Source organism: Nomia melanderi, chromosome 12 (genome assembly GCF_051020985.1).
Source record: "Nomia melanderi isolate GNS246 chromosome 12, iyNomMela1, whole genome shotgun sequence".
Taxonomy (NCBI): domain Eukaryota; kingdom Metazoa; phylum Arthropoda; class Insecta; order Hymenoptera; family Halictidae; genus Nomia; species Nomia melanderi.
The window spans coordinates 9,406,865-9,421,186 of NC_135010.1; the positions used below are offsets into that span (position 1 = coordinate 9,406,865).

The 14,322-nt window shown below is 48.2% G+C and overlaps 1 protein-coding gene across 3 annotated transcripts in view; it reads left to right on the plus strand.

Moving 5' to 3' along the window:
* The window catches only part of Sulf1 (Extracellular sulfatase Sulf1), a 92,234-nt gene that overhangs the window by 47,248 nt on the left and 30,664 nt on the right, over window positions 1-14,322 (plus strand). For all 3 annotated transcript variants that reach the window (XM_031974851.2, XM_031974853.2, XM_031974852.2), the window contains exons 2-3: window positions 6,487-6,820; window positions 7,359-7,598. In XM_031974851.2, coding sequence (XP_031830711.2) covers window positions 6,559-6,820; window positions 7,359-7,598 — 502 coding nt within the window. In that variant the 5' untranslated portion in view covers window positions 6,487-6,558. The remainder of the gene's footprint in view (window positions 1-6,486; window positions 6,821-7,358; window positions 7,599-14,322) is intronic.

A 14,322-nucleotide genomic window follows, 5' to 3' on the forward strand; every position in this document is an offset into this window, starting at 1 on the left:
TAACGTAAAATTATTCTAGAGGTTTCATGTTATACGTGTCTTTAATAGTACTTTCGATAAGTGACGATTTAGGAAACTATATGTTGCAAAGTTACGTTGTCTCGTTAATTAATTAACTGTTCGTTAGGAGTTGGAATACATTCTTAGTTTGATTGGCTATGGCTGCACCGAGCAACTGTTGGTCACAGAAAGCTCTTCGACCGTAAACTGTTTACGGAAGTTTGAACGCTTATCCTTACGACTTCAACGAATTATTTGCAGAGATGCTTCTGCTCTGGATTCATCGTCCTATCAAACTGTTCGCAGAAGTCTAAATACTTCTACAGTGGAACACTCGGATAAACAAGTAGTCGGGACTGTAGCTGCAGACATTTCGCTGAGCAAACTTCGCCTCCGAGTTCTTCTTGGAATGCCGGGGTATCGGAGTAACAAGGTTTTTTCGCCGATGCTCGGAGCCAAACAAAGTTTCGCGGACGTTGAATGCAGCATTCGATGCGCGAACGTTAACGAGATCGAGCGTTGATCGATATCACGGTTTCCCAGCCGAAGGAGCGAACCGAGGAAACGAACGTACCGGCTTCTCGGTTCGCTTCCTGTACTGTTGCTGGTACAATGGCTTCGATTCGCGGCGCCGGCCGAAGCTGTTACTCAATTCCTGCGGTTGCGAAACCGACGGACGAATTATTGTTTTACTATTCTTAGCCAACGTTGGGTTCGACGCTTGTGTCGCGAATGTCGCGCGCGAGCCCGACGTCGCGGTTCAATGCACCGGCGCGCGCTCCGAAACGCGAATGATAGTCGGATAGATTACTCGTGCCGCGAATGAAGATTGACTTCGCGATTCCGGGGATTGATTTATTTATTCCTAGAACGCGGCCCGTTGTACAGGCTACTTCTGACTCGAGCTAGTGCCCGTAGATCTGAACGATCGTTCCCTCTGTCTACAATGATTACACTCTTTCATTAAATATTCAGTCAATTAGTAGGCGAAGAATTATTGAAGCGATCTCTGAAGTAAGTTTAACCCCTTGCGCTGAAGTCTTGCGTGAAGAATGTTGTTTTTACCTATTTTACACGGATATGTACACTAACGTTGTTTATTGAGAATTTTAGTATAGAGTGATAGATTTGAGAACAATCCAGCCTGTGTAATAAGATTATCGGTGTGTACAATACATCATTAGCAATTTTAGAACAAAAACATCTCGTGCGTAGCACGTCTTTCCAGCGCAAGAAATTAAAAGCTGTAACTTTCCAATGGTATCTTCAGTAGGAGGAATCTTTTAATTGAATAATATATCAGAGGACGAGGGATTGAATTTATATCGATTTTTAAGAAACACTTCCTGTAATTCCTGCTAAGTGGGAAACTTGTATCAAAGGTTCGAGATACGGTTACCTGATAATACACTCTTTTATTCCTTTTTTCCCTCTTTTGCGGAAACATCGCTGCAAAATATTTTTAGGCATCTCTATCAATTCGTTCTCGAACGATCCGGTTATTCGACGGGACCGTTCATCGTTCGGGCGAATCATCGTTCAGCCGAGAAACCCGTATTCAGAAAATCGTGCGCGTGGATTAGCGACGGAAAGAACCTGTGGTGTCGGCCGTTCGAAATCCAATTACCGTTCGAGCGTACGGCGGATTCCAACGCGACGGCCTGGTTCTTTATTTTCCGGTCGACTCTGTTCGGCCGCAGCCTCCGCGCGTTGAATTAATCGACGCGGCCAATTACCAGCTGATAAATCGCGCGAAGCTGAGTGTCCGTTTGAAAGTAAAACTGTCGCAGTGAGTACTGAGAGGGCGAGTGACTTATCAAATAAATCATTCACAGATCAACGATTAGAGCGACTCTATTTTCAGTGTCAGAACACTCGATTAGTTCCACATTTTAATATAAAGTAATTATTAAACATTGCTATAGTCTATCTATATGATACATCTATATTATCACAATCTTGTAATTAAAATCATTATCAATCTACAATGGAAATTCAAGTGATCACAGTGGAATGGTTCATTAGATCTTATATTATAGAGTTCACTAGTTTGACAAATTAACACTAAAGTTACTCTGTTAAAATCACTCATTCCTAATTTCTTCTTCTAATTATTAAAAAGATAGCTGTTTCTCTGAGCAATTATCGAAGAAATGGATTTAGCAAAACGCAAACTGAATTGTGAATCAATGAAAGTCCAAGTGGATGCAATCTTGGAATTTCCATAGGGGAATTTGAAGAAGTTAATTTAACTGCTCGGTAGCTTTAGTGTTAACAGCTCATATATCGCACGCGAATGACCGTTTCGGCAACGAACAAGGTAGCCGGACATATTGTCCCGCAGAGACACAAGTGGTCGCGGGCCACCCCGTGTCCAGGGACTTATTTGCCTACCTGCTCCGCAGGGAGAGAATCACGAGGTGATTATCAATTAGCGGTAATTAATGCGGGTCCCGAGCCACCGGATCGAGCGGCCGGGGATCGGCCGTGACATCACTTCCTGACGTCTTTCCAGCCGCCTCCAGACACGATTCCGGCCGATTCGCCACGGCCGCGAACCGAATAGGCATCACTAATTAGCGATCCATAATCCTGACGCTTCTTCCGCTGTGTCGGGCCTTGTACAAATTAGAAAGAATTTGTTCCATACGTGTCGGCCCCGTATATCTGATCAGGAATCAAATAGAAGTCCATTCGCTGCGGCAAGGACTCGCGTTCCGAATGGAATCGAACCTTCGCGAAGCGTCGTTGGACCTTCTACTTACCGCCCTTGGCGATCTTGTGCTCCACGCACGGAGGAGATCGATGGAATAGCTCACACTTTAAGTTTCTATCATATTCGAACAAAAATTCAACGATTATCCTCCGAAATTAACTCAATCTTTGTATCAACTAAAATCAAAACCCTTCGCACTCCAAGAGTTTTCCACCAAAAATACCCAACACACTTTCCGATGAGATATAGTTAACATTTTTCGAAACTTAACGAGAAATCGTACATAAATTAAAGAAAGATGTTTTATTTTAATACTTCACATATTAATGCATCATACGAAACTTCATATTAAATATTACACTTCATAATTTTTCTGTACTAAATCGAGTGGCGACTGAGAAACGCCTATGGAGTTGAAAGGGTTAAACCAACGGCACCGTTCGATTTCCGATTTATATTCACGTATTTTCTATTTTCCCGATACAATATAGTCGATTATCCTTGTACAACAATAAATCAAGTTCTCTTTCTCTCCGCTAAGTATAAAATCAAGCTGACCGATCTCTAAAGAGGATTTTTCTGTAGCGCGTTTTCCATTGGGGAGGGGGAGAGATTCGTGTCCGTTTCATCCGGGAGAAACGGACGCGCGCGTGTGAAACCCAGCAGAGAGATCCATCCGATGGGAATAGACGATTCGTGTTCCGCGCGCGGCCCCCCTTTATTTCGCCTCGTTATCCTCGCCGGGAAGACAGGTGAAGCTCTTGTCCGGCGCGCCAGGTGGGTGCGCGATGAAATCTCACTTTCGCCGATCTATGTACAAGCGGGACAGGCTCGGCGCGAACTTTACGAACGTAGATCCCCGTGTATTACGTCGCGGCTGAACTTACAACGCGCGGGCTCTGGATCGTGTCTGAGGCGTGTCCGAGCGAACTACGGCGAACGGAAACCGGCCGTTGCCGATACATCGCTCCAACGGGACAGAGTTGGGCAACGTGTAATCTGATTATGTGTGAAAATGAATTTTTTTATTCGACCATAAGCTGTTAACGCGATTATTAACACTACCGGTACTTTTGCTGTCGTAACTAGTCAAAGTGGCTGCGAAATAAAGATCGACAAATTAGATGGTAAATTGTTTCTAGTGGAAACAGAAACAAAAGATGGAAATTGAAGAACCAATTAATCGGACTATATAGGAATTGATATAAAATTGAACGGATAAAACGCAGATTCTTAGATCTGCTCATTTGTACGTAGTATTAACTAGGATTCACGGTGATCGTTCCGCATTTGATTGTGGATTATTAATAATCTAGGTTTTAATAATGTAGATATACTGTACTGGGTGTAGATAGATTTGTTGCAATGAAAAGTATTACCGTTCACATTTTAATCGTGTCAGCAATGGGCAATCGGATTACAGTTCCCCGAACTGCGCCACGAGAACAAGAAAATTAGGGTCTCAAAGGGGTAGAACGTTGCGTCGTTGTCGGAACCGTTCCCTATTCGCGGCGCGTCGTCGAAACAGCGAAAACAGAACGGCACGTACCGAGAAATTTAATAAAAGCCCGTGTTTCCCGGGAAAATAGGTCGGCCGATGGAAAGGATCGCGTCGCGAATAACGCAGGGGAGTCTTACCGGTCGACGTTCACGTCGGAACCGTTCGAACCGTATCTGAAATTTGCCTCTCCTTCACCTTCGCTTAGCTGCTCCGTAGCGTCGCCCTGTTATTCCATTGCGTTTCGCGTGGTATCGCGGTCGCCTTGCCAGAAAGCTCGGAAATTTCTTTGGCAGCCGTCTCCTAAGCAATTTCGTTCGAAAGATTCGAGCGCGATCGCGCGTCATCCCCTATCGCTCGAATCGCGAGCATTCTTTTCATGCGTCGATTTATAAAATTAGAAGCCGAGAATGCTTGGAGTTATCCGCAACTAAATCTTCCGACACTGTACTACCAGCACAGTTGAATTACAATATAAAGAGTCGAGCACATAAACTTTTATCCTCAAACAATACCCCCAACGTATTATCATAGATTCGCATCTGTTGCAACGCCGCGAATCGCGCAACAATCAATTTCTCTCTTTCCCCATAACTTTCGAACCACATTCCAGCCTACTTTAGTCACAGTCTTAATCTCCTTCAAACAACAATACACTTTCCAAATCAATCCAGCCGCAAACGTTCATCCGCACCGCATAAATAATCCACTCGCGACGCCTCCCAATTACCACGCAATGAAACCGACGCGACGGCAATAACAATAATTTAGACATTATCTGCGAACGTCGCAAAGTGTGTAATGTCTTCGACCCACGGTTTCAATGAACCTCCGTCTTTACGATTCCTTGGTGTACGTATTAACGACTGTATAAGAAGGGGGCCAGAGAGAACGAGTGCCTAAGTCATAGACTGCGGCTTGATTTAAGCGAGTACTATAACCTATTCAACGGAGCTCGCGTATAATACAGGTGCTAACGACTATTTACGAGGGCCCCGGAGTTTGATCGCTGCGGCGAGATGTCCGGGGGAAGGAATGCGAGACGAAGGAGATCCGCCATAAAACCGCCCGGCCATCCGATCGCGGTTGCGGCCAGCGAAACGCTCACCGGCCAGACTGCCGTCGTGTCCGTCCATTCTTTTTTACACGCGCCTTTCATCTTTCTCCGGGCGAACCGAGGGACCGGCGAGCCGAACGGCCACGCACACGCCTACCGAACACTATTTTGTTACGAGGATCACGTCCGCGGTGTTCGCGCAACAGCTTACATACGTGCCCAGCCGCGAATCGATCGCGGGCTCTCCGTTCTCCAAGGGTTAATTGTTTCGCACGGTGCACGTACCGAGCGTTGCTCCTGAGTAGCTGGTCTCCGCAAGGATTGCGGGTTTGGTTGGTCAAGTTTTACCTTGTTTTCGATGCTAATTCGCTAGTCATCGATACGCTTACACTTAGCTAATCGAAACTGTAGTGGGACTTCGATTAGATTAACGTCTATTGGTTTAGGGTATAGTTTCGGTTAACCTCGGTAATTAAGAGACTTAAGTTTGGGATTTATGCAATCGAATTTTACAGATATCGTAGAGTTTCTTTTTGAGACTATTTCCGTGGATTCACTAGTAGTTCGATAGTAATGCTACGAAGATCATCTTCCAAGCAATGATGCGAGCGTCTTCCACCAGCGGAGACCGAAATGGCCGGGTTACCAGAGTTATCAGAGACAATTAGGCGATCGTGTATGTCCTACCTGCGCGTACACGAGTGTCCACGCCATTCAGCTGTTAAGCAATCCGTTTCGGTCGCGGACAAGAATTTGCCCTACGGCGATACAGGGCTGCGACGCGACTGGATCGCGCGGTCGTCTTGTGTGGCGCGGGATGGTAGACGCGCAGCTTGTGTTTAACATCGTCGTGATTGCACCGGGGCTTTTTACGCATCCGCTTTCCTTGGATGATTTGTATTCGAGATACCTTGAGTAAGTGGACAGCGATTAACGAACGTGACAAATGTAAAATTGAATTTCCAACGGAACGAACGACTATCTTTAACGTTAACGATCAAAGGAGGTCCCCTAAGAAAAATGGAGAGGAATCGATAGATTATAGACACTTCAATTATGGACGACCGATTAGACCGTCGAAGACGTCGATTCCGCGATCTGCGCACCGGTTCCACAGATTACGGTCCACGTCGGAAGACTTTATCGCGAGCTCTCTCCGATCAACGTCGTCGGCAAACGTTCGTTAACGCGTTCGACACGCCTCGCTTGTTACAGCGGCAGCAGCAGCCATGATATGACACTCGATTGAGAGGAAGAGAGCCTGCAACCGACGACCATCATCCCACCATGAGGAAGTTACTACAGTTTTTGGCGTTGCTATTGTTGAGTGTCAATGCCAGGCGTACGGACGCGGGCGTTCCTGCGGACGACACGTACGGCGGTGGCGGCGGTCAGCGTCGCGGTGGTTCCCTTCACAAGCCTAATTACAACGGGAACAACAATTACAACTCGCAGTCGAACAACTCGCCGTATCTGCCCTATCAGCAGCCCAGAGAAAGGAAGCCGAACATCGTGCTGATATTGACGGACGATCAGGACGTCGAATTGGGTCGGTACCTTTATCTTCCCCTTTGCCTCTTTCGCCTCGACAGGGGACTCTCGAATCATTACGAAGATTAGAGGGTTAGCGCGAGGGTAGTCTGAAAAGTTGCTCAATAACGAAGACATACGTTTACTTTTAAATTACCTTGACATTTCAATGATGCTCCCCTTTAAGTCTATTACAATTCATTCAACGGTACTCGCTGCAAGTTACATCGATGACATTTGATTGTTACTTCAGCTTTTCCTTATATAGATTAGGTCGCGAACTTTTCAAACCACCTTCATCTATCGGTTACCGATAGTGAAACCCGAAAAGGGATCTATAGGAAGGAAAAAGAGAAAAGGGAAAATTGAATTCCGCGGTGAACAGGCTGGCCCAGTGTGGCCCCCTTTTCTTCGAACGAGTAATCTCCTCCACGGCGGAGAGCGAGAGAGGACCCCTCTATCTATCTTCGAATCCGATCCGAGAGTTCTTTTTCGGGCTGCGCCCGTCGTTGGTCCAGGCCTTTTGATCGTCTGTTGCGGTTGGTCCGATCCCCCAGGTTCGCTGAACTTCATGCCGCGGACCCTGAGGCGGATAAGGGACGAGGGAGCCGAGCTGAGACACGCATACGTGACCACTCCCATGTGTTGCCCGAGCAGGAGCTCGTTGCTGACCGGCCGTTACGTTCACAATCACGAGGTCTTCACGAACAGCGACAACTGCAGCAGCCCCCAGTGGCAACGGGACTACGAGCCCCACTCGTTCGCCACTTACCTGAGCAACGCGGGATATCGCACCGGTGAGTACTCTCTCGCCGATCAACGATCCCTTTTCACCTTTCTCGATGACAGTCCCTCCTCACCCACCGCACCAACTCCTGCTCTTTCGCCCCCTTTTTCAGCATGTCTGCTCGGCAGAGGGACGGCGAGCGACACGCGCCCATTTTTTATGTATCCTAGCGCCGTTTAATGGGACGATCCGAGGAATTTGGAATCCTGCTTCCACGCCGTAGAAAGATTCGTATAGCTAACCCATTGATTGACAGGATTCGATTGAAGAAATATTTTCTCGAGCATATTCATTAATTAAAGGAAACTAGAATATTCTGAATTTTTGGAAGTTTCAAAAATCTATAAGGTTATTCAAATTTATTTTTGCTCATGGGAAATTCATGTAGATGGAATTAGATTCTTTCGGTTGGAAGCAGCGATGTCCTTCCATACCTTCTACTGATAAGTAAGTGATTATCAAGTTAAATGAACAGGGTAGTTTCTCCGTTAAAACGCAAGAGCGAGCAGATCCAAAGAGGAAATATCTCGAGTGATTTCGAGGCACGATTACGCGAAGTCACAGAAAAATGGGCGTGTGCGTTACCGGACGTCCCTCGTTAGCAGACGAGTCGGAAAGAAGTCACGCGACCATCGGCATCCCGGCACGAGCGTCGGTCCGTGGCGGAATCGTTGCGACATTATCCACGATTATCGACGAGCCGATAATTTAGACAATTTGTAGCTGTCGACGGAGACCGTTTGGCCTGCCTCGGGATTCCCTGCTAGGGAGGGACGGGGGTGGATTATTTATTGCGACGGGTTCTTCGTTAGCGGTCGCTCATTGCGACTTAATGATCCCGTAGTCGAAGGAATTTGCCATTTGTCTGGCAGGAGAGCCGGGGGCGGAAGGGGGCCGCGGTTCTCCGGCATGGTACGCCACTGTACGCTCGCTGACCTCCGACATCCGCGATTCACCAGAATGAACGGCAGAGGGAGAAAGAAAATCTGGCCACCTTCAATTGAGCCGAGGTTTCTATTTATTTCTCGGCGAGCGCAACGGACTCGCCGCGGGTAATTGGAGTCAAGTACGTTCGACACGATAAATCCTCGTTGCATAAGCAATTACCGTGGAAACGGCTGATTCGCGGACCGGCGATTTTTCAATGGCCAGACGCGTACAGATGCTTCGTGGGATTCAGGTTGGACGAGCGAATTCACCACGGGCGATTGGCCTATATAATAATTCTTCATTGGGGAGAAAATGGGGCGAGGAACAATGGTGAGGGTGATGGACGAGTAGCATGAATTGCACTGTCGTGTTTCCATCAGTTCGGCTGATGCGACGAATCTTCGGTGTTCATCGAGTTAACCCTCCGCGGACGAAGATTCATTTAACCATTCGAAACCTTCGTCGCGAAACGCTGTGTTAAATTATTAGTACTAGAGAAGAAGATTATGTGCTACATTTTTGGTATTAACTAAATTGTTTGTAATTTCCTATTCTGGATAGAATAGAATTCTAAATATTCTAAACGTTCTAAACATTCTAAACATACTAAATACTCTAAACATTCTAAGTATCCTTAATATTCTAAATATTCTAAAATTCAAAATTTCGGTTCTCGATGTTCGAAAACACACCTACCAACTCTCCAATTTTCAACAGTTGGTATTCAGGCAATTGCGAATGCGTTAATAGAGACGAGACATCGACGGAGGAAATTTCTTCCTCCGATTGTTCAGCTGCGTTTCGTGATCCATCCGTGCGGCACGCGGCGCCGCCAACGGTTGCGTCCCCGCCGCGTAAACATCGATGTAAAAACGGTCGGCGCAAACGGTGACGGAATACGAACCGAGCCGGGTTGCAATTAGAAAATCCCGGGTCGTGTCGGTCCGCGGACACCGGTGGCTACTCGAGCGTGTTTTATCATCCTGGCCGTGATTCTTGTTCCGCGGCCCGTAATTACGCGCCGACCGGGACACTCGAGTCCCAATACGGGAATGGATTCCACGGTGTTCGATTTCTTCGTCCCGCGGTCGCTGGCTCTCCGCCTTGCCCTGTCACGGTTATCGCAGCGAATCTTGCTCGTAGAAGCCGAGAAAAGCTCCGCGCGCGACTAAAAAGCGACCGCCAGCAGCTCGTTCTAGACGAATCATCAAGAGCAATAATTCAGGAAACGTCAGCGAATCGGGCACGGATGAATTGTGCCAATTGGTTGCTCGATTCTTGTTTGCATTGTTCGATACAAACAGAAAACTTGTCGGGGTCTCGACTAAAGTGGATCGTGTGCGTTGTGCAGCTGCTGGCGAAATTTCAGGGATGGACGATAGAATTTTCAATTGGATACTTAAGTGAGATTCACTTTTATTCTAACGATCTTCAGAACTTTATGAAGCCCTTCCGTTTTATGGTTCATATAGCATACATTTTCCGCAGTACATTAAACAACGATGATATCGATCCTAGTTTTTAGAATACAAAGCTTCGAACAGCTCCCTCGAATTTCATCTCGGACGATTGTTCTTCGCAAGATATTCACCGAGAACTTCCAGCTAGGAACATTGTAGTCCAGGGATTTAGGTTTCTCGACCCCTGCCTCTGACGAGACCCGCGAAATAGGGGGCTGCCTGATTGAAGCTTCTTTCATCCCTTTGAACTTTCCTCCTTGGACGGGCGTAACCCGGATAGCCTACTTTGCGGAACACTTACCGCCGAATCTCCGGACTTATCTCCGAATTACCTTCAGAATTACACCGCTGTTACGAGTCCATTATAAGAAATTACGTTCCGGGGCCGGCCGTTTCGTATATACGTTTAGCGAGTGATTTAACGACCAATCTAGCTAGACCTGTGTAGGCGATAAGGATTCATTGCTCCTGAGTAATCACGACCGTCTGTGTTGCCCGGCGCTTTTATAGTCCTTACGATTTGATTTGTTACCTAATTTATCTTGATGAAACTTTGGTATTCTAATATCCATTCTTTACTCTGTGTAACGTCTCATTCTACCCTTACGTTTATTACACCACCCACGATCATTCTAAACGCCACGAGATTGCAATAAGCGATCAAATCAACGTGCCAGCTAAATATTCAACCGTTAAGAACCAACAACGCCTCCCGAACATCGAGGCGCAAAGATCTTTCTCCGAACAGTGACCCACTGTCGTCACTTTCTCCAGATTTTTCTCTCGCCAACAGAAAAAGACGATCGCCTTACGTAAAACCGGCGTCGCGACAGCGTGCTGTCGTCTCCGAAAGGTCTAGCGAGGTGTGACAACGCGCGGCAACAGGCACTCGTAAATTAGAACCGAGCTGCCCCGTATCTCGGGGCAGCGCGCGGATCCGCGCGAGCTATCTCTCGCTCCGCGAGATTATTCGTGAAAGCGGTGCCCCGGTGCATTCGAATTCCCAGCGCGACATCGGTCGTCGATCACCCGGGAAGCGGCGGGGAAGGGAGGACAACGGTGGAAGGTAGGGTACATAAGAAAAGAGATCACGACCGGCGGAGGAACGCGACGCGGAGACAAAAATCTTCTCACGATCGTGACAGTTCGACCCTTCGACGGGCAGAAGGAGAGACAGGCTCCCGTTGGGGGCCCTTCGGAGGCGCTCTCCTCTCGCATTCCCTTTAACCCGCGTCCTCTCCTTGTCCGTACGTGTCTTTCTCTCCCCGTTGTCCGTACGTCTGCAGCTTCTCTCTACGTACGACCATATTCGACGTGGAGAGGCAGGACGTTGCTCCCTGAAAGCGGCCTGGCTCCTCGGCCTTAAAGCCACGTCCACACATCCGGCACGGGATTGGCCGGTTTCCAAAAAATTTATGAGCACACGGCGTACGCGTAATCGACCCGCGGAAACTTCCGTGAAACCGATCGGTCGAGAGGCTAACCCGGTGCACAGTGGGGCGCCTAACTTCAGATAAGACGGTTAACTGGCCTGGGGAATCCCGTATCGCGCGAACTAAGGATTAACGAAGTTAACGCAGGATCTCAAAGACACTTATCACCTTATCGAATCTTGTATAACTTCGGTTTCACTTATAGCTCTCGTACAGCTGATAGCGAAGAATCAATGCGAACATTGATTATAAGTAGCTTTTCTAGTTCTACAGCATTTTCCATAGCAGCAAGGACACGTTCGATGAATATTCCGTCCCGAGCGTAAAAAGATGTTTCCCCTCGAGTGTACTCGAAGAAAAAGCGTGATAATTAATCAATTCGCCCGTGAGTGATTCGCTACCGGACAGCAGCGATCCTTCTTGGTTGAAGCGAGTTCGAATTACCGTGGAGGCATTAAACAAACCTTCGATCCGGTTCTCCGAGCCTCTCGCGTCTCGTCAGAGCGAAGAACCTGTTATTTTCCCCGGCGTGTCGGTTTTGTCGCGCGCAATTCGGCCGGGCGCGGCGCGCGGGACAATTACAATCGAAACGATTCGCCCGGCCTGTGCCCGCCGCGAGTCAAGTAGTCGTTCGCGGATAATTGTACCGATCCGTGAACCGCGGCGCGGCCGCGCGGAACGCCGCGGAGAGAAAGAGAACTGGTTTCGTTATCGTCGTCTGTTGTACGCGGAGAGTGTCCCTGACCAGAATACCGGGGCTGGCAGGCCGGGCGACAAATTTTCTTCGCTATCTTCGCAAGAGGATCTTGTCACGCGCCGCATACGTTAGGCGGTCCGGCCTCACCTTTAAGCCGCGCTCGCGACCCCAGCTCACTCGCGAAACTAGACCTGAATTCAACGATGCTAATTAGGTACGAGAGAAACTAGTTCCCCGGGGCTGCGAGGCGATCGGTGTTCGGGGTGCACGCGCGTGAATCTTGCCAGCCGATATGAAACGTGCCCGTGGCGGCTGGGTGTTGCGCCCGGTTTAACCTGGATCTTTTTACGATTGAACGCGGCGCGCACGCCGATCGGGACACCGAGCGGTCCCCTTTTTTGCCGTCCGCCCGCGGAGATTGCGTTACTGCCCTCCTTAATTAACCCCTCGCCCTGTAATATACAGACACTGACTCGAGATGGAGATTTCGGGGTAAATATAATAAACGAACGGATTTCCTTTCCTCGTTGTTCTTTTTTAGTCTATTATCGGTATTCGAATGTTTCGCAGGGTTATTGCCGATGTGTCCGGCTTTCGGAGAATCTTTGAGGGTGACGCTAAGAATTGAGAGGTTTGAAGATTGTATTGTTGGATATGGAGGATTATGCATAGGTTTTCTTGTTAGGAATGAAGTGTCGTTTGTAATAGTTACATGATGCAGTTCGTGTGTTTTCATCTTTGAACAGAATTCTGCTGTAGCTCGAATATTTCACGAGATTTACGAGATTCTCCGCCAACCTTCGATCGACGACCGATGCTAGCGTGCATTTATTAATGCCGTCTCTTTCCCTCTGCATTCGATGCATAATGCACCGGCAGGAAGGCAACGGTATTGCCTCGATTGTTCGGCTGTCCTTTCGCGTTCCTCTTGTCAGGAGAAACGGCACGTCCCTGTTCCAGTCGGAAAAGGTCTCGTAAAGATTTTTGCCAGCCAAACAATGAACACGGTGCTCAGGGTGATTTGTATAATACGATCGATACAATTGTCTCGGTGCTTTTGATTGTAGGGTACACGGGAGATATCGAGATTTCTTCGCGGAGAATAGATTCTCCCCGATTTTTCCTTTCGCAGGAACGTACAAACGATATTGTTTTAACCCTATCGACAACTAATGGAACGATTTAAAGAATTCCTATAGCTTTTAACAATGAAACGACAATAAAACAGAATTCAACACTTATAAATACACCTCCTCGCGCAAAGCGGAAGGTACAATATCCATACACTCAAACTCCACACTGAACCGATTCCCTGGAAACCGCTTGGAAACAAACTAATTCCCGTGATAACCGGTCAGATCACAAGTCAACGAACACCAAGGCAACCAGACAATGGGTCCACAGATAAAGATCGAACAGGTGATTCCTTGTTGAACGGGCGAAAGGTTTCGACAGCGTCTTAAAGGCGAACCTTTTCAACCGTGGTCTGTTCGCGGGCCGCAGGGTATAATGATAAGGCCACACACGCGCGGCTCGCCGCGCGCCAGGTATAGAACAGATCCACCGTGGGATAACAAAAGGACCCGCTGGAGCTGCGAAGCGTTGAAAGCGAGAACCTCGGGGCGAAACATTCGGTAGCGCGCGGCGGGCAGCGCCGATCGCTCGCTCGCCCGCTCGCTCGCTCGTTAAATGGAAACACCAACAAACGAGGCTCGAAACGCTCGTCCACCGGAGTGCATCGACAATGTCAAGGACCTCGCCAGCCGGGAGTCGGTAGCCGATCGAGCTGACCGATACGGAAAACTAGCTTTTTCCCTATCGATGGAATCGTCCCAGCCCCTCGATCCCGTCCGGCGGATATCTTAATAGAATATCTAGATCGATGCTAATGGATCTCACGGGAGAGCCCAGAGGCTCCGCGGTGATCGACGTCCCCGCGGATCCACTTTCGCCTAGCGGATCCTTGCCTATGCAAATCCAAGCATGGCCTATGTTATACTTATTAACTCTCAGCCTCGCGGCGCGCACCGATCTTCGCTTCTAGGAAAGCATATCACGCGACCGTAGCCTCTATACTGGCCGATTCCCTAGCGTGCGATGCAACAGTTCACGAGAGCCAGAAAAATCGCGGCGCAATCGCGTTAAGTATAGGCTCTAGCTAAGAGCGCTTTCGAAACGATCCGAACGGGTCCTCTCGCCGCGAAGTCATGTACG